The sequence below is a fragment of the Molothrus ater genome, chromosome 10, assembly GCF_012460135.2.
Source record: "Molothrus ater isolate BHLD 08-10-18 breed brown headed cowbird chromosome 10, BPBGC_Mater_1.1, whole genome shotgun sequence".
NCBI classification, from domain to species: Eukaryota; Metazoa; Chordata; class Aves; order Passeriformes; family Icteridae; genus Molothrus; species Molothrus ater.
The window spans coordinates 17,008,300-17,030,899 of NC_050487.2; the positions used below are offsets into that span (position 1 = coordinate 17,008,300).

The following is a 22,600-nucleotide window of genomic DNA, read 5'->3' on the forward strand; positions in this document are numbered from 1 at the left end:
ATGGCGGCCCGCGGTACCGCGCGGCGCGGGGCGGGCGGGGGGTCCGCCCGCGGCCCCGACCCGCAGGAGGAGCCGCCGCCGCCGCTCCAGGCCGTGCTGGTCGCCGACAGCTTCAACCGCCGCTTTTTCCCGATCTCCAAGGACCGGCCGCGGGTGAGAAATCCCCTCTGGGTGCTGCTGCCTGCGCCGCGCCAGTGCCTCCGGGGCCGCCTGTCCGGTGTGCACTGTCCCCGGGAGGCCGAGGCGCGCAGGGGTCTGGCGAGAGGCTGGGCTGGGTCGGGAGGGGGCGAGGCTTCTCCCGCCCTCCTGCGCTCCGGCAGTTCTCGGCCGCGGGAGTTCGTGTCCCCCGCTGGAGAGGCGGCGAGGATCGATCGCTGCCGTGTTGGGCTCTCCGCTTTTCCATATGGCGTGGGGCGCTGCGCTATCAGCTCCTCGTCTGCGGCTGGCGCAGGACCGGCAGTGGGTTTGGACAGGCTTGTTTCTGATAAAGCAAAGAAACGAAATCTTGGCCCTTGCCAGCTGTAATGCGTGAAATAATATGGCCAGAAAAATGGATGGGGGTAGTACTTTAACTATCCATCTCAAAAGGCTGTGTGTTAAAAGAACATAAAAGGCTTTTGGAGACTTTAGGTCTAAATAATTATCTCACCTCGTTTGCTGATTAAGTGTTGGTGGTGCTTGTAATTATACACGCGCGCTCAGGCCTGAAATGAAACAGCACCAAAAATGAATTAAGGAATGGTATGCCATCACTCAGGTGTGACTCAGTGACTAAGTGTGACTTGAATCTCAAGTCAAGAGAGTACTCACTTCACTTTAGGTTGGGGTTTTATACCCCTTGTTTAATTCTGGACACTCATATTACTATGGCTTCATCATTCATGTCTGACAGGTTTTTCTTGAAGCAGTTAAAGCCTGAGTCAGGGAATCAGCACTTTTCCAGTCTCTGTCATTTATCTGAGTCTTCTTGAACAATTTTCAGTGATAACTTCACTTTTTTATGCCTTCCTTTCTGAACTGAGGATCTGCCCCTAGAAGATCACAAATTAGCTCTTACTGTTTAGATCAACTCCAAAAGATTTTTATAAAACCTGGTGGGGCAGTTACTTGTGTTATGTTTCTGGTACTATTGACGACATTATATCCCCAAGCTGGAAGGGGCTGTTGCTGATGTTGAGGTACTGAGTATTTGTTCAACTATCTCTATGGTGTTTTGGTTTTTTTTCAGGCTCTTTTACCTATGGCAAATGTGGCCATGATTGATTATACCTTGGAGTTCCTAACAGCAACAGGAGTGGAAGAAACCTTTGTTTTCTGCTGTTGGAAGTCAGCTGAGATAAAAGACCATTTGCAGTAAGAATCTCGTCTTCTTTTCAGTTTTATCATGGAACGTATTTGTCTGCCCTCCAACAAGCCTCAGAGGTCTCACTGATTCATATGAAAACTGTGAGAGATGCCCTTTCAGCAAGTGAACTCCCAGCATATCTCAGAAAGGACCATCCCTGCTGTGTAGGAGGGTGGTTGTGCAGTGTTAGAAGGGTTGAGTGTTGTGGGACTGCTCCTCAGTTTCCCTTCTGAGTGTACCTGAGCCTGGCAATAGCAGGCTCACTGTCACAGCACTCCCTTATAGGTGTGGCACATACTGGGACGCTGTGTCCTAGTGTGTCTGTGGGAACAGCCTCTTTATGCCTTCCTGGTGGTTTTTTTTCCTTCTTCCAGAAAATCCAAGTGGTGCCGGCACACGTCTCCCAACAAGGTGCGCTTTGTCACCTCAGACCTGTACCGCTCCCTTGGGGACGTGCTGCGCGACGTGGATGCCAAGTCCCTCGTTCGTTCCGACTTCATCCTGGTCACTGGTGACGTGGTGTCCAACTTCAATATATCCAAAGCCCTGGAAGAGCACAAGTAGGTGCTGGAAGAGTGAATCTTGCCTGGTGTGCTGCGGTCTGTAGCTCTCTGAGGAGTGTTCTCATAGTTCTGCCCTCCTTTTTCAGGTTGCGTCGTAAGATGGAAAAGAATGTGTCCGTGATGACGATGATATTCAAGGAGTCCTCGCCTGGCCACCATGCCAGGTGCAAGGAGGATGACATTGTTATTGCTATGGACAGTGCCACAAACCGTGTCCTTCACTACCAGAGAACGCAGGGGCTGAAACGATTCCGCTTTCCTATGGTGCGTCTGGAGCCTGGCAGGTGGAAAAGGGCTGTGGTAGTGAAGCAGCCCACCCAGGGAGATCCTCCCTGAGTGAGGGCTGGCGAGATGTCCTAGCTGCTCCTCTTGGAGGAGCAGATGATAGGAAGTAACTTGGGGTAAATGGCCTTCTTCCCCCTTGATCTTTATTTGAGGCTTGGTGAAATCATGCTGGGACAGGCATGTTTGTGCCTCATTCCAGTTTGAGCATGAGGCAGATGATTTCTCAGAGTTGAGGTTTTGTCCTTTATTTTCTTTCCATGATGTAAAGCAGGGGAGGGAGATGATTTGTGATATTGCAGGGGCTCCCAATTCGGGGTGCATATACCGCTACCATACATAGACCATTTTCTCCAAATGATTTAGGTTGGAAAAGAGCTCTGAGATCAGAGTCCAACCTTTGATCACCACCTTATCAACTAGATCATGGCACGTCCAGTTTCTTGAACACCTCCAAGGGTGGGACACCAGCACCTCCCTGGGCAGTCCATTCCAGTGTTTAACAACCCTTTCCTTTTTGAAGTGTTGTTGAACCTGACATGGGGTGGAGTTACAAGTCCTTTTACCTGTTTGTTCACGTAATAATGTAGTAAATGCTCTGTAAATGTCTGTGAAGGCACTTTCTCCATGAGATAGATGAACCAGTTTCTTTCTTCAACTCATAACTAAGGCTGTGATTGTATAATATTTTCATCCCCAAATCAGTAATCAGGAGGTTATTTCATGTCTTCAAATGGAAGTACAGACCACCATAGGAAACAAAAAAGGAAAAACCAAAATAAACAAAATGCAACAATACAAAACTGACCCCCAGCTGTAAAAATTGTATTTGGATTTATCAGTGGTTTTTTGTACAGTTGTAGCTCCCAGAGGTAAGGAACCTCATCAAAAGTGATTGTTGGAAGTACAAGCTGTTTCTGGGAGACCTGCACTGTGTAGGGGCAGGGGCAGTCTCTGCTGGCTGACTCTCAGCTCTTTGTATGACCAGTCTGTGCCTGCTGAGATTGGGTCTAGTGTAGATTGTAGATTTCTCTGATCCTCAGAGCTTCAGCTAGTTTAATAATTTTAAACTGGTGTGTAGTTTAGTAGTGTCCCTGCCTTATAGAAGGCTTTTGGGGCCATGAGGCACTCAGGTCACCTGAATTTTTTCTTCTTTCAGAGTCTGTTCCAGAACTCTATTGAGAATGTCGAGGTGCGCCATGACTTGCTGGATTGTCATATCAGCATCTGCTCTCCACAGGTGAGCTCTGCCCTTCCAAGGGTCCAAAATTCAGTCTGCACTGCTCCCTTGGTACTGCTGGTGTGCAGGGTGTGTGTGGCCTGAGTACCAGGTTTGAGAAACAGAACTGGCTGAGCTGACGGCCTGGGTGACCATGTGGTGCTGCTGTGTGGAACACATGGGGGCTCAGTCTGTTTCTGGCATCCACTGCTCAAGCTCAGGCAGAACTACATGGTGGATGCATCCAGAGACTGGCTGGTTTGGCACAGAATGAAACTATTTCAGGAAATAAGTTATTTCACTTTGGGTGTAATAACATCTGTGGAGCAGAGGTGGTGGCTGTGCTGTGGAGAAGTGTCAGTACTTTTAAGCTGGTACCATGTTAGGGTAACATTCAGGGTTATTCCAGCTAAGGCTTGCTAACAGATCTGATAAAATTTGTCTGCAGCCTTCCTTTGGGGGTGAAACTACAAAGTAAGGTGGGAAAATTGCTTGGAAATGCTAAAGCAATGTCTTGCCCCTTTTGAAAATCAGAATCTGTTCATGGATTCTGGAGGAGTAGTAGGGGGAGGAGATGGGAGGGTCAATATTCCTAGCAGAAGGAGTCAGAGCTTTATTCAAGGCAAGACCATCACTTTCCTATATTGTATAACTTGGCTCTAACTATAGTATTTCCATGTTCTTTATTCCTGGCAGGTGGCTGAACTGTTCACAGACAACTTTGACTACCAGACACGGGATGACTTTGTGCGTGGCCTGTTGGTGAATGAGGAGGTAAGGAGAGGGTTGTTACAAGGGAGATCCTGTTACTTTGCCTTAGAGAACCCTCTGATGTGCCTCTGCCTGTCTGCCAGGTCCTGGGGAACCAGATCCATATGCATGTAACAACAGAAGAGTATGGTGCTCATATATGCAACCTGCTGATGTACGAAGCTGTGTGCTCTGACATCATCCGGCGCTGGGTTTATCCTCTCACTCCAGAGATGAACTTCACTGATGACAAGAACCAGAGTTACACCCACTCTAAACACAACATTTACCGAGGGGTGGATGTGAGCCTTGGCCACGGCAGCGTGCTGGAGGAGAACGTGCTCATCGGGCAGGGAACGGTCATTGGCAGCAACTGTTCCATCACCAACAGTGTTATTGGGCAGAACTGTAGGATAGGTGAGTGCAGGAATGGGGAATGTGCCAGCCATGCCAGGCCAGGGCACACATTTGCTGGAATCCACTGTAGGATAGGTGAGTGCAGGAGTGGGGGATGTGCCAGCCATGCCAGGCCAGGGCACACATTTGCTGGAATCCACTGTAGGATAGGTGAGTGCAGGAATGGGGAATGTGCCAGCCATGCCAGGCCAGGGCACACATTTGCTGGAATTCAGTTTTTAAAGTTCTGCACTGAGATAGGATGATAGGTGGGTAGTGATTGATTGCTAATGGGGAGAAAAGAGAAAAGCTTGGTTTTCCAGCAGAGAAGATAGATGAAAGTTTTCAGAGTACCATAATGAAGGTGGAAAGTACTTCATGAAAATTAGTTGTTTCAGCAGCAGAGAATGCATGACCTTTACTGATCTAGAGTTATCAACCACCACCATCCTGCAAATGAGAGACATCTGTCCCCATTTTCATGAGCTGTTTCTTCCCCTCTCATCTAGCATCCATCATGCATCAAGGGGACTGTGAGTCAGTAAGACGTAAGGCTTAAGTAAGCCAGTAAGACTCAGCAGTGTCAGAGAGCACCAGACAGCCTTCCTCAACATATTTGTACTTGGTGGTGTGTAACAGGTGATAAAGTGACTTTGGATGGAGCTGTTCTGTGGGACCGAGTGCACATAGCAGATAACGTGGAGATCCACCATTCTGTTATCTGTGATGAGGCTGAAGTGAAGGAGAAAGTAAAGCTAAAGCCCCGCTGTGTCCTCTCTTCTCAGGTGAGCTGGTTTATGTCTGTTCTGCTTTCTGCCTCTCCTGGCAGGTTACTTATCTTACACTGTACTATTCCAGAACACAGGGCTGCCCCAAGCCGTTTTGCAGAGGTGGAGACCGTGCTACTGCTCCCACCCTTTTCTTCCCTCTGCTTGGCTGGGGCAGAATAATATGGAAAGTGGCAGTGCTGGTGTCTTCAGTTACACATATTAGTGACAGCTTGTCTGCAGCTGCTGGTGTAGGTACAAGGGGGCAGTCACAGTGTTTGTCATTAAGATGTGTTTCACATATTTTCAGGTAGTAGTAGGTCCTGGCATCACTCTCTCTGAGGGCACAGTGATCTCTCTGCACCCCCCAGATGAGGAGGAAGAGGACGATGACCAGTTCAGTGATGATTCTGGTGTGAACAAGGAGAGCAAAGTGAAACTGAAAGGTATGAGAGTCTCTGTCTCCATGCACTAAAGCTATGCAGAAGGTTTTGTCCTCCATGATCTTTTGGGGTCTTTACCAGCATCATTCCAGACACTGCAGTGCCAGGGTGGAGCTTAGACTGCGTTCAACCTGGAACCTATGGGTTTTCATCAGGGCAAGCAAGGATACTCAGCTGAGTCCAAGGGCTTTGTCCTTGTGAAGTACTGTTGCTACAGTGTGGGTTTGTCAAGGGATCTAAACATGGTCTGCCAAATGTTGCTGCTGTAAGAAGGAGTAAGTCACTTGCCAAGGCATGTGAGGAAATGAAGGCTGAAATCCATGTGCATCTGCAGGAATTCCAGCTCCCTCTTGATGAAGGTTCTGTAGGGGCAGTAACATGCAGGTTATACAGTCTATTTCAGGTTTGCCTGTAAGCAGATCTGCTACATCCACACTCTGTTTGCTGATTCTTTTTCAGGTTACAATAAAAAGGATGTAGGCTCAGAGGGCAGAGGCTATCTCTGGAAAGCAGATGACAAGAATGAGGAGGATGAAGAAGAGCAGAGGCAAAGCCTATGGGGTGAGGAAAAGTTTAGTGTGGTCACCTGGGGCTGAGCAGACAGGTGTGTGTTGGGGAAAACAGCCAAGTGGGATGCTGGTGATTGTGTCTAGAGGAAGACCTGGGCTTTGTGAAGCAGACTGGCTCCAGATACCAGCTATGTGTGCAGGGAAGGTGAGAGTTAAAAGCAGGTCATGGACCAGATTCTCTCTACCTGTGCTCTGTGGAAGGTGTTTGTTAGATATTTGCTTTGCACTAACACACAGAGCTGTCTGTGCTGGGAATGCTGCACTATGGGACACCAGCCCCTCCCTCTGATGGGAATATGCTTTGGCTATTCCAGGTGCTGCTGGCTTTCTTCCTGCCAGTGGCAGTGTCTGCTGACATTGCTCCATTGTGACTCAGCAGTTTGCACAAAATGCAGTTGCTTCTGTCCATGTCCTTTGTTGTCTGCCTACAGACTCCCAAAAAATCCTCATGCCAGCTGTAGTGTTCCCTCTGCAGCAAATCTAATCATCTGGACCTGTAAATAGAAGCTTCCTTGCAAGGACAGATAGTTGCTGACTTGGTTGGGAAGTCCCTTGGACACCTGGTTCCTCGTGGCATATGATAGTTGCAGCTTTTGAGTGCTGAATGCTGCATCTTGTCCTTCCTCAGGCCCAGCTATGCACTCAGAGGAAGAGAGTGAATCTGACAGTGACCTGAGCATGGGCTCTGAGGAGCCAGACAGTCGGGCAGCTTCCCCTCAGCTGGATGACATCAAAGGTGAGATGGGCTCTGAAGAAGTACAGTGATTCTGTAGATACTGCAGTGTGTGAGGTTCGTGCTGCATTCTCTGGATGTATTGGAAAATTTGTGCACCTCTGTGATAAGTTGTTTCCTGATCTCACTTCCTGCATTTTCTACAGAGTTCTTTAATATTCCCTGTATCACTGCTGGGTTAACCCAAGGCAGTCAAGGATTTGAAACTAGCAAAGGGTCTCCATCTTCCTCATCACTGGACCTTCATGAAAGAACCTCCCTGAGTTGTCTCTTTAAATGGCAGTGTCATTGCCTAATTTTAGAGACTATGGGAAGGTCCACTAGAGTTTCTCTGTATGGACAGCTTAGTACTGTCATCATTCTGGAGAAATAAATGTCCTTGTAGGAGTTTCCTCTTTAGGCAGAGATGTTTTGGTTTTCTGTTTTGTTGTGCTAAGCTCACCTGGATTTGAAAGAGGTTCAGGCCAAATTGGAAAAACCCAAAAACTCTCTCATGTTGGAATATCGCCTCAAAGGAAATTAAACCAATAAATTTTAGATTTGAATTAATACTTTCAGTTATGGGAAGATGAGGTTTGTCTGAGTAGGAAGAGCTGGATTGTGAAAGTATAATAGAAACTCTGCTCTAAAAGGCTGCAGAGGTAAATAGCTTTGTACTGGTTTCTGTGAATAGATCAGTGACATGTAGTAGGTGGTTTCCTTTGTTTGAATTATATCCCACTATTTATAAGTATAGTTGCTGTGGGTTTGTGTCAGTGTACAGAGAACAAATAAACATCTGTGTCAGAATGCCTTTTTTGTGAAGGGCATCATTCCTTCAGTAATGAGCAGTTTGGAGAATCTGTGCTTTTCCCTCGTGTCTAACTGCCTGTCCTTTCTTTCATTAGTTTTCCAGAATGAGGTTCTGGGTACGTTACAAAGGGGTGAAGAAGAAAACATTTCCTGTGACAACCTGGTCCTGGAAATCAACTCCCTCAAGTGAGTTGGGGATGTCCTTAGGGATCCTTGGGGTGTCCTTAGGGATATTGTCCTTTATGCTGAACAGTTGGGATTGACAGCAGGCATGTCAAAAGAAGAGGAGAAACCACATGAATTCCCATTGTTAGACATTTTATCAGTATGGAGCATGAGAAATGCAGCTTAGACATCATGACTGAATGACAGCAGGAGCTGATGGAGAGCACCAGCTGCACCTCTAGCATCCTTGGTGGTTAGACTTTTCCTGCCCCCTCTCTGTAACAAGAGATTGAATTGCTGCTGAATAACTGTGGACTGAAGAGAAAAGGCCAGTTCTTGGCACGACTGTCTGGAAGTTCATGCAGGGGTCTGTTGCTCTGGGCATTGCAGCATTCAGCCAGCTGCCTGCAGCTGGGGCTGTGCTGTGGTGTGACTTGTGCACAGGATTTTTACAGCAGCAAGTCTACAACACATAATCAGAGTGCCTTTTATCTCGTGTTTTTCAAATCCAAACCTGTGTGCTTTCTTTTGTGCAAGAGCATTCCTACAGCACTCTGTGAGGGTGCTGTCCCTGCAGCAGCTTTTTCCAATTGTGATAACAGATTTTCAGGACTTATGGCCTTATGCAGAGTCTGATACAATACAAAGTGATTTTATTATCTGAATATTTGGAAAACCAAATAAACAAATAAGAATATGAAAATCAGATTTTCTACCCTATCTCTGTGAATAGCCACAGTCTGCAGAGATCAGACAGTGTGAAATGTTGCCTTTTTCATTTTAGGTATGCATATAACATTAGCCTGAAGGAGATGATGCAGGTGCTCAGTAAAGTGATCCTGGAGTTCCCACTGCAGCAGCTGGATGCAAACCTGGACTCCCAGAACTATTTCTCAGCGTTACTTCCTGTGAGTCCTGCTCCATTTTACTCTTCTTTGGGCTTGTCTCCTAGTGTGTAACAGTCTTTCTGTGTGCCCTAGGTAGTTCCTGCCTGAGAAATTCCTTTTGTTTAAGCCTGGAGCCACTTGAACTCCTTGAGTTCATGAGCCTCTTTGTCTTCTATAGAAATAAAAATGAACTGAAACTGTTGTTCCTGTTTGACAGAGCTCAGCTGAGACTGTAGGTGTGGGAGCTCTACTTCAGTACCTGTGGTTGTTTCTGTTGCCTGTGTGACACAGTAGAAGTGCATAATTTGTAAAAGAGAAAAGAGGAGGTCTGTTAGAGATGTCTTTACAGGCTTGAATTCCAGCAACCCAGTTCCAATCCATCTCAAGTCCTGTCCCTGGGGCAATGGGGAGCACTCCTCTCCCAATGGGATCCTTTCCAAGGTCTTATTTTACTGCATACCATAATTGGTGCCAATTTTTTTTTCCAGCCAAATGCCAAGGCACGATATTGTTGTCTTTGTGCAAAGATAAAGTTCTGCTTTGTTGCTAGGGGCATGGGTTGTATAGTTGGGTGTACCAATTTTAATTTCCTGCCTTATGGCAGACAAAATAGGGTAGGATCTGTTTTAAAAAGCAAGCAGTCTTCTCTTAATGGTTTTGTTCACCCAAGCTGAAGTCATTGTAGTATCTTTGTCTCCTTGTTACAGTCCATTTATGTATTTGACTTTGCAAAGTACAGATTCTGAAAATCCTCTTTCAGAATGAATAGGTCTGACACATGTTTGGGACAGACTACTTCATTTTTTTTAGGACTACTGGGGTGGGTTTTTTTTAGGAGATTGAGAGGAACACTAGACTTCCTCATAATCCTTTCTCTGAGGAAGTATGTGCTTTCAATTGATGGGAAAGGGTGGAAAACTAATTCTCCTTTGTGTAGGTGTAAGCATGCTACTTAATTCACCTCTTGGACATGTGGAGATGCCTTCTGCAGAAAACATCCATGTAAACTGATCTATTCTTCAGATGGCTTAGTGAGATTTTGCTGCTCGCTCTGTTTAAATTCTGCTTGCTTTTGTTCATTTTTCCAGACTGTTTTCTTGAATAGCATATCCTGTCCTAGAAAATAGAATTGAAGGAGGAGGACTGAAGAAAATGTTGGAGCAGGTGTTAGATTCTGAGTGGAAAGCAGTACATCTAGACAACAGCTTGTGTGGAATTGGTAGCTATATAGGATAGGGGTTTTTTAATCCCAGCTGGGATATGGCATCTCTTGGTCTCCCAGATTAGGCTCTTAACTGTAGCATGAGTGGGAAAGGAGAATTTCACTGCAGCACCCAGTCAGAAGATGTTCTAGTCTCGGATGAAGCATATAAATGCATGAAGTTTTGTGCAATTGCCCCAAACCCCTAGAAGCTAAAGACAATGGTAGTAGGTAAAGAGTTTCTCTGGGTAACTTTGTCCATATCTTTTTCATCAAAGGAAAGCTAATGCTTTAGTAATAATCAAAATGTGATGTTTAGAGTGGCCATGTGTCATGTCATGGGCAGGTGGCATTTGTCTAGGCAGGGAATTGTGTTCATTTATGAAATAAAAATTACCCTTAGATGTATCAAAGAAAGCCAGGTGTCAAACCAATTGACCATCATGGCAGCCAGTTCCTCCAGATTCTCCCTTGTAAAGAACAACCTGGAAGTTTCTTAGAGAATCCTTCACTGTGTTCAGGATTGCTGTGCTGGCTTTCTGCACTGCATTCAGCAGGAGCACAGTGTCCTAGTGAGGTACAGGTGTGTTCACTTGCACTCATGGTGTTTGTCACTGTTATAATAACCCAATATTTGAGATGAGATATACCTCTAATAGATGTTGTGACCCAGCCTTCAAAGGCTTATTAAATACACATCACTGTTCTTTTGAGGCAGCAGCTTTGTGTATTTACCAGCAGTGCTCTGCAAAGATCAATTTTCAGGCAGTTGTACAGCATCTGGAACAGTGGCTTCTCTGCAGCTTGCAATTCCCTGGTTATAAAAAGTGCACTCCATTAATTTACTAACTCTTATTTACACTCTGCAAATCCCAAGCACAGGCTTAGTATAGGTTAGTACATAATGAAAGTAGTTGTTGCTGAAGTTTGCAGCTAAAACTGCCTCAGGCAATAGCAGGTTTGGGTTGAGAGCTGCTCATGATGGAGTAGTTATGGAAAAGTGTTATTTTGTGTGAGATGGGGCTACCTGCATTCTGAGAGTGATGGGTATCAGGAGCCCACCGAACCTTACAGACCTGTTTTATGTTTCTCACTCTCTTTGTAGCTCACCTCTGACCAAGAGATGCTGAAATAAGATGGGTTGCTTATATAAAACCTATGGTAGAGCAGTCCCAGGCAGCTCAGGAGGGGAAATTGTGGGAATGCCATAGTTGTGATGTATGGTTTGACTTGAAACCACACTATGTGGTCTGAAGTGCTGGCCCCTGAGCATGAAGCTCTGAAGTGTTGCAGCAATTTGAGGAAACAAGCGTCTGGTAAAGGATATGCCCGTGGGTATTTTTTTCAGGTGAAACATGGAGGCTTGACAAATAGAGGTATCCAGTTTGATGTGTGTCAGATGTCTCGTTCAGCTCTTGTGCAAGTTGTAAAGCAGAGAAGGTGCAGAAATAGACCTTTCCTAGAACTATAGACCTTTCCCAGAACTGGGATTCTGTAATGGAGTGCATGTGAACACACCATGGGATTGCTTATTTGGAGACCAAATGGATTTCTGCTGTCACTGAAGCCATTTATGGTGATCAGCCCAGATGCTGTTGTGGTCTAACTACCCCCACTAGCACCAGTTACAGGGCAGTGCATGTTCTCAACTTGGCATGGTATATTTTTTCTTCTTTCCCTTTTCCAGCAGCAGGCACACTGAATTGAGTCCTGGGGTTGTGAGTGTTTTCTGTATAAATAACCTGCTTTCAGAAACTCAATAGCTTCTGGTTAGGTTTGTGCCTGCTTATGATTTAAAGGTGTAAGTAGAAAGGTATTACAAAGTGTTTCTTAGCCTGGAATAAACTTTACAGTAGGATAACTTTCTTATCCAGTAGTAATAAGAATGGGAAGATGGTTGTAGAGGAGGGAAGAGTGTATAGCATTAAGCATTTTGCTAAAGTACCTCTTGTAAATATGCCACAGAACCCTCAGTTGTTTTATTGTCATACCATGATGATCAGGATCATTCTGTGCTGTTACTGTTTTTCCTTAAACCAGTCAGTGTACCCCTGTACAGATGAGTTTGCTTGGACTAATCCCCTTCTTTGTTTCTGCTTGAGGCATGTAAATTCCAGCAGGGTTGCATAGCAGATGTGTCTGAAGAGGTGATGGAGTGCAGCACTACAGAGTAGATGAGCACTGTTTCCTAGCTGAGGCTGTCTTTGGTAGTCCACACCAGCCTGGACTATCTCCATAGCCTGGGTTGTAGCTCTGCTGTGTGTTCTGGAGCTCTCCCTCTCTCAGGTCTGCTGCCTTTAACAGTTATCCTGGACAGTAAAATGCTGATTAACCCCAAATTTAGGCAAGTCAAAACTTCTTCATCATACCCCGAGCCTCTGTGAATTGCCAGTTTCCCTTCAAAACAGACCAGATGTGTTCTGTAAGGAGACACTGCTGAAGGCACAGCAGACCTGTGTATCTGTGCAGGCATGCCAGGGGTTTAGTTTCAGGATCACCTGCTGTTGAATTACTCCATTTAAAAAGATGTGGAACTCTGATTTAATTTCCTGCAATGCTTTTGTAGGATGGTCAGGTCATGATGTGGCCAATGAAGAATTTTTGTATCTTATCCATGTTCTGATACCTTTTAAAAATTTTATGGATGGAGATCTAAGTATTACCTCCTGTCCCAGATTCAGGTCAGTCTGTGCTGCTTTGCAGAGCTCCCTGCTGCATATTTCCCAGATACGTACAAGGGAAAGAGCTGTGGGGGACTCAGAAATATTGTTTGAAGAGGCAGCACTAAAATCATTAAACTTAAAGTTTCAAGAAAAATAAGACCTGGAAGAGAGAACAGCTAATAGTGTAACAACTTCTTCTCCTTCATTCTTCCCACTCATTCCCTGCAGCAGGCTTCAGGATCCAAACAAGCCTCTGGGCACACAGCAAATGTGTGATTTGCACTTAGGGGCTGCTCTGACACATTCCTGTTTTAGGGGTGATTGTTTTTCACTGTTCACTTCTATTCAGCTGGTGATTAACCTGGCATTATCTTTTTCTATGTTTCCTTATTTGTCCTTCTGCTTTGAAGGAAAATTCCACTGAAATGTCAGCTGCTCTGTGGGGGGAGGCTGTGAGTAGCATGTAGGTATCTCTCCTTATCAGTCTGCAGTGAAGAGATTTTGTTTGAATGCCAGACTCCGTTGAACACATTCATTGTGATGATCTGGTATTCCATCCAGAGAGGCAAAAATAAGAAAGCTAATAGATATTCTGAAAGCTTAGTAAAACCAGGTTCTCTTCTCACATGTGAGACTCAATATTATCTGTTTCATGGACAGAGAGGGTCAAATACCTGAAGTAGTTAGCTGAATAGTTTCATAAAATGCTTCCCTGGGTCACTTTCTTGGTGTAACACAGCTGAGACACAGGGCTGAGTGCACCCATCCATCTCAGCTCAGGAGCTCTTCTGTGTTTTCTCCCTGCAGCTGTTGAAGAACTGGACCCCATTGTTTAAGAACTACATAAAACGAGCATCAGATCACTTGAATGCTTTATGTGCCATTGAGGAATTCTTCTTGGAACATGACAGTCTCTGCACATCGATAGCTAAAGTGAGTATCCTCTCCCAAATCTATTTTTGCTAGATTCACAGTGGAATGCATCCTATTTACATCATCACCTCTCTGCTTTAAGGGAGAGAATTTTGGAGTCACAGTGGAGAGGGTGTGTAGAAAATCCATTTAAAACAAATTCTTAAAAAAAAAATAGTTCTGTGTCTGCCTGTGCCTCTGAGGGAGCACAGCTGAGGGTGAGTATTAATTACCAGCCTGCAGCCTGTGGGGAGCTATTATTTTGCAGCTTCCAACATAGATGCCCTTGTTGTGTGACACTGGAAGAGGCGAGGGCAGAGACACGCTCTAGGAAGAGCTTCCTTTCATTTATCTCTCCATGGTCCCTGAGATCTCACTGCTAAATGGTTTATCCTACTGTGGAGTGCAAAACACAAAAGCTGGGAATAAAAGTGGAATTTTATTCAGGCTGAGCTAGTTATGAAATAGGGAGTAAAGGAAAGCTGTCATGTGGCTTATTATCTGTCTCCCTGCGTCTGAGAATTTTCATATATTCCTCCTCACCATCCTTCACAAATATTTTGTCCCTACATTCTGTCTGCCTTATTACATGGAGAGGATTTGACTTGGATTACAAGGCTTCTTTAGCAGGAACTCAGGAAGCCCCTCTCTGTTTTGGAAAAGCTCTCCTAGAGCCTGCTTAACTCTTGATTCCTCAAGAAAGAGTAATCCTAACTTCTGCTACCAGTGCTTCTGGCTGATGGCAAAGCACTTAGGACTGGAGCCAAAAGCCTTCAGTTTGGTGAGCCAAAATGTCCTTGAATTACAGCAATTGTTTGGCATGTGTCCATTGTTCTAGGGGCCTGGGTTTCCCTAGAGGCTGTGAATTGAAGTGACACTTTATATTTGCAGTTGGCAGCCAGCTTTGTTAGCGCTCTGCTGCAAGGAGGCCGATGCGAGGTGCCTGCTCTGCCTGAGCACAAAGGCACCCTGAGAAAGCCTGATGGCCTCTCCCCCTCGCTCACAGGGCAGGGGCTTGAGCTGAGCAATGACCAATTGCTTTGACACCTGCCATAAGGCACTGCAGAGAGAGAGCTGGCAGGAGGAGGGGCACAGCTGGACAGGTTCATGCTCCTCTGCACGTGTCACTGTTTAATGTGAGCCAGCATCAGTTGCTTGTTGGATCTGCTTTGGGGATGGTGTTTGGGTGGCTTTAAAAAGAGATCTTGTGTCTTGAACTGATGTCCTTTGTGACCCCTCATTGCCCACTGCTCTCAGTCATACCCAGCATCCTCAGAGCTGAAGCTGATGGGGCTTGAACTTCGACTCATTATGTGTCACAGCATCTGTCAGGAACATAAGGCTTGGTAGGAGAATCATGGTTATTTTTAACAGTAGAAGGAAAATGAAGCAGACTGAGTGCCTTCTGGTGAAGACTGAGCTGAGAGACACAGATTACGTGCAAACTTTGTACTTGGACGTGAGCTAGTCCCAAAAGAGTTTATAGAGAGCCTGTTGCTCTTTTCTAATTGATGCAGGTGTTGATGACATTTTACCAGCTGGAAATTTTGGAAGAAGATGTTATTCTCAATTGGTTCTCTTTGCGGGACACGTCTGACAAAGGAAAGCAGCTTCGTAAAAACCAACGGGTGAGTCCCAAAGGTGTTGGGAGAGGCTGGGCTGGGGGGAGAGAGACAGACAACAGCTGCTGACAGAAACTTCAAGTAAAGTTTGGTGTCACTGTCACCTCTTGTGGAGCAGCTGCCATCACATGGTAGGCCAAGAAACAGACCAGTGCACTGAACACTAAGCAACACAGATTTGTTCTCCAGAACAGTTTCTGTGCATTCTGCCATAATCATCCTGTTTGGATAAGGAATGGAGGTAGTATGAGGATTGTTTCTAGTGGGCTCTCTCTAGCACGAGGCCAGCACTTTCTGGAGTAGCAGCACAGTTTCTCTAAGCCAACACCCATTTGAAATGGGCTTTAGGCCAATGCCCTGTGTGCTGGCCCCATGCAATTCCTTTGAAGCTTTCATTCCTGGCTCAGCAGTCCCTTCACATATATTTCTAAGCATTTGCTGTACTGAGTAGTTTCATTTGGCTTCTGTTGCAAGGAGCATATAAACTTCCCTCCTCCATCAGGCAGAACTTTGTGCTGCAGTTTGGCTGAGCCCTGTTCCAGTCCTCCTCCCTGGATCTGGAAGAGAAGTAGAAGGAAAAAAGCCATCTAAAGAACAACTTTGTTCAAGACCTTTGCAAAGTCAGCTATTAGTGTAGGTCAGCAGTGCTTTCAGCTGCTTGTACAAGCCCAGTTAAAACGTAAAACAAGCTGCCTTTTTAATAGCAGTTTCTGAGGGACAAGTTTTTTTTCCCAGCAGAGTTTTCCTAACATGTCAGCTAAGGTGCAGCTGCCATCTCTTTGCCCTGAAGCTCTGAAAACCTCTCAAGCTTTTGTCTTTTTGCTGAGTGTTGGAGGGATTGTCTGACTGGGGGAATCTCCTTTAGGAGCTTAATCAGTCTGCATTTGTCTGTGGCATCCCAGTTGTTTTTCACCTAATTGTTTCTCGCTCCCTCAAACTGCCTCCATTTCTGTTTCTCCTGGAAACACTTGCTTGTGCATGGTAGTGGTGCTCACTCACACAGTGTATTTGTTGAGCATTTCCAGCATCTCCTTGGTGTCAGTTGTTACCCAATTACGTTTCATTCTCTCTGCAGCTCCAGAAGTTTATCCAGTGGCTGGAGGAGGCAGAGGAGGAGTCGTCTGACGGCGACCAAGACTGACATGATGGCTCAGCATGAGAAGAGGCTCTCACTGCCTTTCTGGGCCAAGTGGGCAGGGCAAGATCAATGCCAGTGCATGGTGTATAGATGTGGGGCCTGACATCCAAGTGACTGACAATCCCATCATTAATTCAGTTGTGTGTTCCCAACTTTGCCACTTCCCTCCCTCCCTCCCTCATTTGCACCTTATGTTGCAACCCAGTAAAAAACTATAAGGGAAAAGCAGGAGGTGGTGATACCTAAAATCCCTCTGGAGCCTGGATATGATGTACTATAAGCTATCTTTGGGAGGTCCTTGTTACTAATACAAAGGGAGAGAGTAGATGCAAATGTATACGATGCCCCTGTAGATCTAACCATCAGGGTTGTGGAAAGATGGTCATACAGCTGAGGTATTTGGAGTCATTGTTGCTTCTGGAGCTAAGGGGACTCCTGCTGAAGAGACACCGGCAAGGTTGGTGAGTAAGAGCATGTGGATTAGGATCTGGAGTGCAGGACTAGAATTCAGGAGTTCTTGTGCCTAAAGAAGATGCAGCTGTCTGAGGACGCCCAAGGCATTTTGCAGCCTAGAAGGCACTTCTGTGATCTTTCCAAAAGGGAAAATCTCTTGCCATCTGCCATGCTAGGATCTAACACAAATTGCACAGTGGAGTTGGTAAAACCATGTGTTTCCTGTGCTGTAGAACTGGGGGTGGTGTGTGCTCAGCTTCCCCACGGGGTTGGTTGATGGCTGTACGGATCACCATATCCTGCATGTGATCGTTCTTCTGTGCCCCCAGCTTAGCAGACATGGTTTAGAGAAGTGTCTGTTTCTTATTTTTTTTTATGAAAAGGGAGCAGAGGTGCCTGGCTCCTCCTGCTGCACCAACTACACTTGTATTCTGCCCTGGGGGCATTGACTGCACCAGTTGCTTTGAGGAGAATGCAAGTTACTAAGTTCTGCTCCAGTGTGAAAAGGAGCGAGTGGTATTTCCTTCAGCAGCACACAGTCTGTATATCCACATGATTTCAGTTATATAAGCTTGCTTACTTCATGGCCGTTTATTTATTTGAAACTTCCCTCAGACAGCAGGGAAAGTGCTGCAGACCCACTGTGAGGCTCTGCAGCTGCAGAGCAGCTCGGCAGGCAGCAGGGAGTGAGTGTGCCTCTGGCTCAGACAATGTGTGGCAGCAGCAAGGCCGTTAAGAGCAGCTTACTTGGAAGTGTCACTGTGCTGCATTCTCCCCTGCTCTCAACAGAGTGAGAAGGGTACTGCAACCATCAGCTTGTGTTCATAGGTGGCTTATTTGTTGGATGTGCTGACCTAGCCTCTGCCCCTTCAGGAGGAGCAGGAATAAATCCTTTGCAGGGGGAAATGCACTGGAGCTGCCCACTCAGGATATTTACTTGGCCGTTCCGTGGTGCCACAATTGTCAGTGAGGGGACAGCATTGGATGCTGGAGACCAGGGATACTGCCTCTAAAAAGCTGATGTTCAGGCAGGGCCATCTTGTGCACTCACACTATCAGTTGCCAGGACTGTGCATAAATGTCCTTGTTTTCTGACATTGCAAACTCAGTCTTGTAAATGTTGGGGAAATAGTCGGTATCTGAATTTTCTGTATCTGCCAATATTTAATTCAGGGAGCAAATAAAAACTATCCTGGTGTTACCAGCTTGTTTGCTTTTTTTGACTTGAAATTTTATGTCTCCAGCTTTACATGCCTGAGCAGGGCTTCATGTGTAAGTTAAATAACTCATCACTGCTTTTTCCTCAGATTTTAAGCACACAATATCCAGGTAGGAAATCAGCACATTGAATCATAGCATTGAATTGGTGAAAGTGTTTGATGGTAACACATGAGCCCTGTTTGCAACTAGAGAACAATTCATTAAAACTTCTGAACTTGGAATCCTGAAGTGGGTGAGGTTTGGTTTTGTACAGAATTATGTTGCAAAGATGAACCTTAAATTCAAAGAAATCTGTTATCATTTGTCATTATGGGAATTGATAGGAATGTTGGCTGATATGTCATGCATTGTGTCCTCCTGATGCTGGGAAATAAGAACTGGCAGAGGCAGGGAACTGGCAGAGGCAGCTACAGAAAAACCATTTACAAACCAGCTGCAAGACTTAGTAATTTTAAAATCTCCTTGGACATCTCAAATATTTTTTTTTCCCTTTACAGGGTAAAGATTGGCTTAAGAATAAATTTAACATGTAGTGCTGTAAATGGCTCAGTTTTGCGAGAAGTTCTTGATTATTTCTGCCAAGTAACAATTCCACTTTTGTTTTTTCCACATTCCTTCCTCCTTTGCTCCAACTTTGTGGTATGAGCTGCTTTTTACCTGGGAATTAAAATCCAAGGGGAGAATGTTGCTCCATGGCCACATCCTTCAGGCGTTGGTGGTGTGTGTGGTGGGGTAGTTTTACAGATGCCAAGAATAGACCAGCAAAAAGAAAACAAATTAGAACACTTGATACTCTCCAAGGTGGAGTTCTGGCATGGTGCAGCATCCTTATGTACTGATACGTGTTGTACTTTTTAAAGGAGCATTTATTCTATTGCTGAAGTGTAGGGTGGGCTTGATGCTTTGTTGTTGCTTCAGTCAAGATGGTTTTTTGTTTGGAAGACTGGAAATGCCTTTGAGAGCAATCTTGAATGTGGAATCATGGCTGCCCATCTCTAAGCAATGTAAGCAGTTAAGTACTTTATTTTCCTAAGGCTATAATAATAAATTTGTCTGCCTTCCCATCTGACAGGGAGGGAGGGAGGGAGGGATGGATGGATGGATGGATGGATGGATGGATGGATGGATGGATGGATGGATGGATGGATGGATGGATGGATGGATGGATGGAACCTGGTGTTCCTGTATCAAACCTACAACTTCAGTTAACAATAGTAACCCTTTTAAAAGAAAATAATAATTTGGTGTTGCTTAAAGGTGTAAGTGATGGAACTCAACTACATCCAGCTCTGCTTTGGGCTGTTCCAAGATGCACTAAAATGTCTGAAGCTGGTGTACTCTGTAAGGAGAAGCAACGTTATCAATGCTGCGATTTTTAAGTTGCCATAATTGCAAAAATAAGCCAACAGGCAGTTCAGAAACTCTTCCTTGTGGACCTTGGAGTGCACAGCACAATCCCCTCCTGCTAATTTCTTTGGCACTGTGTTCTTAACTTCCATTCAGTGAGTCATACAGCACAAGGCCTCTGTGAGCAGTGAAACTGATCTATCATTGAGTCTATTCAGTCACTTGGCCTGTTTTAAAAGAAAAGGCAGCTGTGGCAGTGAGATTTCATCTACTACCACCCTGGGGGTGTGGCACCCCTCCCCTGAGCTGCATGTGCTCCCTTGAGAGCTCAGCACTATCGAAAATTGCCCTTTTGGTAACAAAAGTGTATGATGTGTACAATACAGGCTCCGAGGTGCATCCACAGCTGTGCTGGGAGGTGAGTGAGACAGTGGCCCTGCCAGGGACACACAAGGATTCTTTCCCTGCTTTTGGGGCAGGGAGGTGTTGCCAAAGGATTTTAAGATTAGTTCTGCCAGGGTTGACACAGGAAGAAGCAACTTAAACTAAACTTTTCCATTCCTGACCTGGATTCTTCATTCCAGGTACACCAGCTTTTACCACAGAGCTCCGAGCATAAGGAAATTACAATCTTCCAAGAGCTGATGTAGAAACATGGGAGAGTCTCAGACCTCCTACAACTTCTGCTTACCCGAGGACTTCCCTGGAATTTTTGTTCTTTTTTCAATTTAATGTCAGGTTCTTCCCCCAGTCTAGCAGTGCTGCCCAGGTAATTACTAGCAATGCCTGCAGGACTCTTTAATGCATTAGAGGGCTTATTTAGCTCAGCCTGCCTGAGGAACTTGGCTCTGTTCCCTGTAGGATCTCTCTGGCTCCTTTTCCTACGGCAGGGCAGTCTAGTCTGAGGGCTGATCTAGTCTCATGCCCTGTGCAGGCCCATGGTGTGGTGCTTCCTCTGCATTTGTTCCTTCTAATCCAGGATGGTGCAAGGCAGTTCTTGCCCTTCCTGTTGGTGGGTGTTCCCAAAACTCCATCCACCCCAGCTTTGCTCTCAGCCACAACTCCGGGAAACTGCTGATGGAGATGGTTCCTTGGTGCCTGCTGGGTGCTGGCGAGGTGTGCAGAGGGGAAACCAGACAGCCTGAGATTGCTGTGGGACAGAGGCAAGTCCTAGGGGCTGGGGTCACAGTGCTGATGACTGTAGGTAAGAATGTGCTGGGGTCTGGGGAGACGGGATGGGAAGAAACCACACAGCCAAAGGGTGCCCAGTTGAAGAATCCATGGTATATAGAACAGAAGGTTCTCATGAAGAGCAGAGGAAAGAGTCTGCTTGGTGAGGAAAAGGTCTGAGCACTGGGGTTAGTTGTTGGATGGTGACAAGGGGTTCAGAAGGAAGCCTTAGCTGGAGAGGAGCTGGGGATGGATGGATGGTGGCCATCTGAAACAGTACGGGAGCTCAAAGGGGTCTGTACACGGGAGGATAGGGTAGAGATGGATATACAAAACATGCCTCACATTTTGCAAGCTATACTCATGTGGCACATAGCTGGATGAGTAACATGGGGAAGGCTGCGAGGTGTGTGATAAAGGACTAGGGCTGTAGAGATAGAAGGGGAGGCCGGGGCTGTGGACAGAAGCAGAGGTTGTGGGACACAGGAATGACCCTGTGAAGCAGCATCAGAGGGTGTAAAGGGGGTGTGAAAGTTGCACGAGGGAGGGGAGTCTGGGAGAGGTATATTCCCAGCTGGCACTGGGAATGAGGGTGCACGGGGAGTACCAGGCTGTGGACAAGAGGATGTGGGTGTAAAGTATAAATCCCAAAGCACCCATGGGCGATGGGGCTGGGGTTGGGCAGTCCAGGGGCCGTGCACCCACATGGGCACAGCAGTCGCGGGGTGGATGGGTGTGTGGGGGGTCCGTTCCGAATCAGAGGGTCAGTGCCAGCCAAGGGGGTCTTCTATGGATGCGGGATCCGGCTGGGGGCAGGGTGCGGGCCAGCATCGTGGCGGGATCTGGGCCCAAACTCGCCCAACCGCTGAGCCCGGTCCCGGCCCACGGCGGCTCCCGGGGTAGCTCCCGCGCCGCGGCCCCACGGGGCGCCGGTTCCGGTTCCGGCGGGGCCGGGACGGCGGGCGGGGCGGGGCCGGCCGAGGCCGAGCCTGCGCCGTGCAGCCGGGCGGCGCTGGGACCCGGAGAACAAGGGGCGCGGGGGGACCGGGCGTGCGGAGGCCGCAGCCGGGCCGGGGCGCGGGCGGGGGCCGGGCCGGGACTGGGGGTCCGGGCCGGGGCGGAGGAGGCGGCGGAGGCAGAGGCGGGGGCCTGGCGGCCGGGCAGGGGCGCCATGGCGGCGGCCGAGACGAAGATCATTTACCACCTGGACGAGCAGGAGACGCCGTACCTGGTGAAGCTGCCGATCCCGGCCGAGCGCGTCACCCTCGGCGACTTCAAGGGGCTCCTCAACCGCCCCAACTACAAGTTCTACTTCAAGTCCATGGACGACGACTTCGGGTGAGCGCGGGCCTGGGCCCGGTCCCCCGGGGCCACGCGTGGAGCCCGGGCCCCGCGGGCCTCCCCGGGGGGCCGTAGGGGGTGGCTGGGGAGCTCCGCCCTCACGGGGCCGGGGCCGGGGCTGGCTGCCCGCTCGGCCCCGGGAGCGCCCCCGGGACGGCGGGGCCGGGACCCCCGGGATGGGGAGGTGCCCCTCTGTGCCCGGCGCGGGGAGGGGAACCCCGATCCATCCTCCATCCCCATTGCCTTTCCTTGGCGAGGATGGGGATAGTGACCCCCTTGGGTTCTCTCTGGAGGGACACACCCTCCGTGCACCCCAGGGCCTCACCTGTGGGAGGCTGGTGGTGATACCCCCCTGTGCACATTCTCTGTGTTCGTTGTTTCTGGGTGCTGCCTCCGGGGACAGCCGCACATCCTCTGGGGGATCCCGCATCAGCTCTGGGGAAGCTGTGCCATGCTAACTCCTCAGTGAGGGAGCTGGTGATACCCTGCTTCAGGTGCCAGAGGCACCTTGGAGGACACCATCATCCCCATCTGAGGGTCACGTCCTCCCCCTACTCAGGATGTTTGGCCAACACCTTGCCTGAGGTGGTGTCTCCCATGCAGCCCACATTGGAGTGTCTA

General features: G+C 47.4%; 2 protein-coding genes across 2 annotated transcripts in view; both read left to right on the top strand.

Moving 5' to 3' along the window:
• Window positions 1-18,101, top strand: EIF2B5 (eukaryotic translation initiation factor 2B subunit epsilon). The gene is made up of 16 exons (XM_036388959.2): window positions 1-153; window positions 1,229-1,353; window positions 1,720-1,905; window positions 1,995-2,172; window positions 3,350-3,430; window positions 4,106-4,183; window positions 4,264-4,576; window positions 5,195-5,340; window positions 5,633-5,768; window positions 6,225-6,326; window positions 6,963-7,070; window positions 7,955-8,045; window positions 8,809-8,932; window positions 13,583-13,708; window positions 15,205-15,315; window positions 16,385-18,101. The coding sequence occupies exons 1-16, from the start codon at window positions 1-3 to the stop codon at window positions 16,448-16,450; spliced, it is 2,124 nt and encodes a 707-aa protein (XP_036244852.1). The 3' UTR covers window positions 16,451-18,101.
• Window positions 18,102-21,782: 3,681 nt separating this feature from the next.
• Window positions 21,783-22,600, top strand: part of DVL3 (dishevelled segment polarity protein 3) — a 33,720-nt gene continuing 32,902 nt past the window's right edge. Inside the window, 1 exon segment of the mRNA XM_036389055.2 lies at window positions 21,783-21,976. Within this exon segment, the coding sequence (XP_036244948.1) occupies window positions 21,810-21,976 (167 nt within the window). The 5' untranslated portion in view covers window positions 21,783-21,809.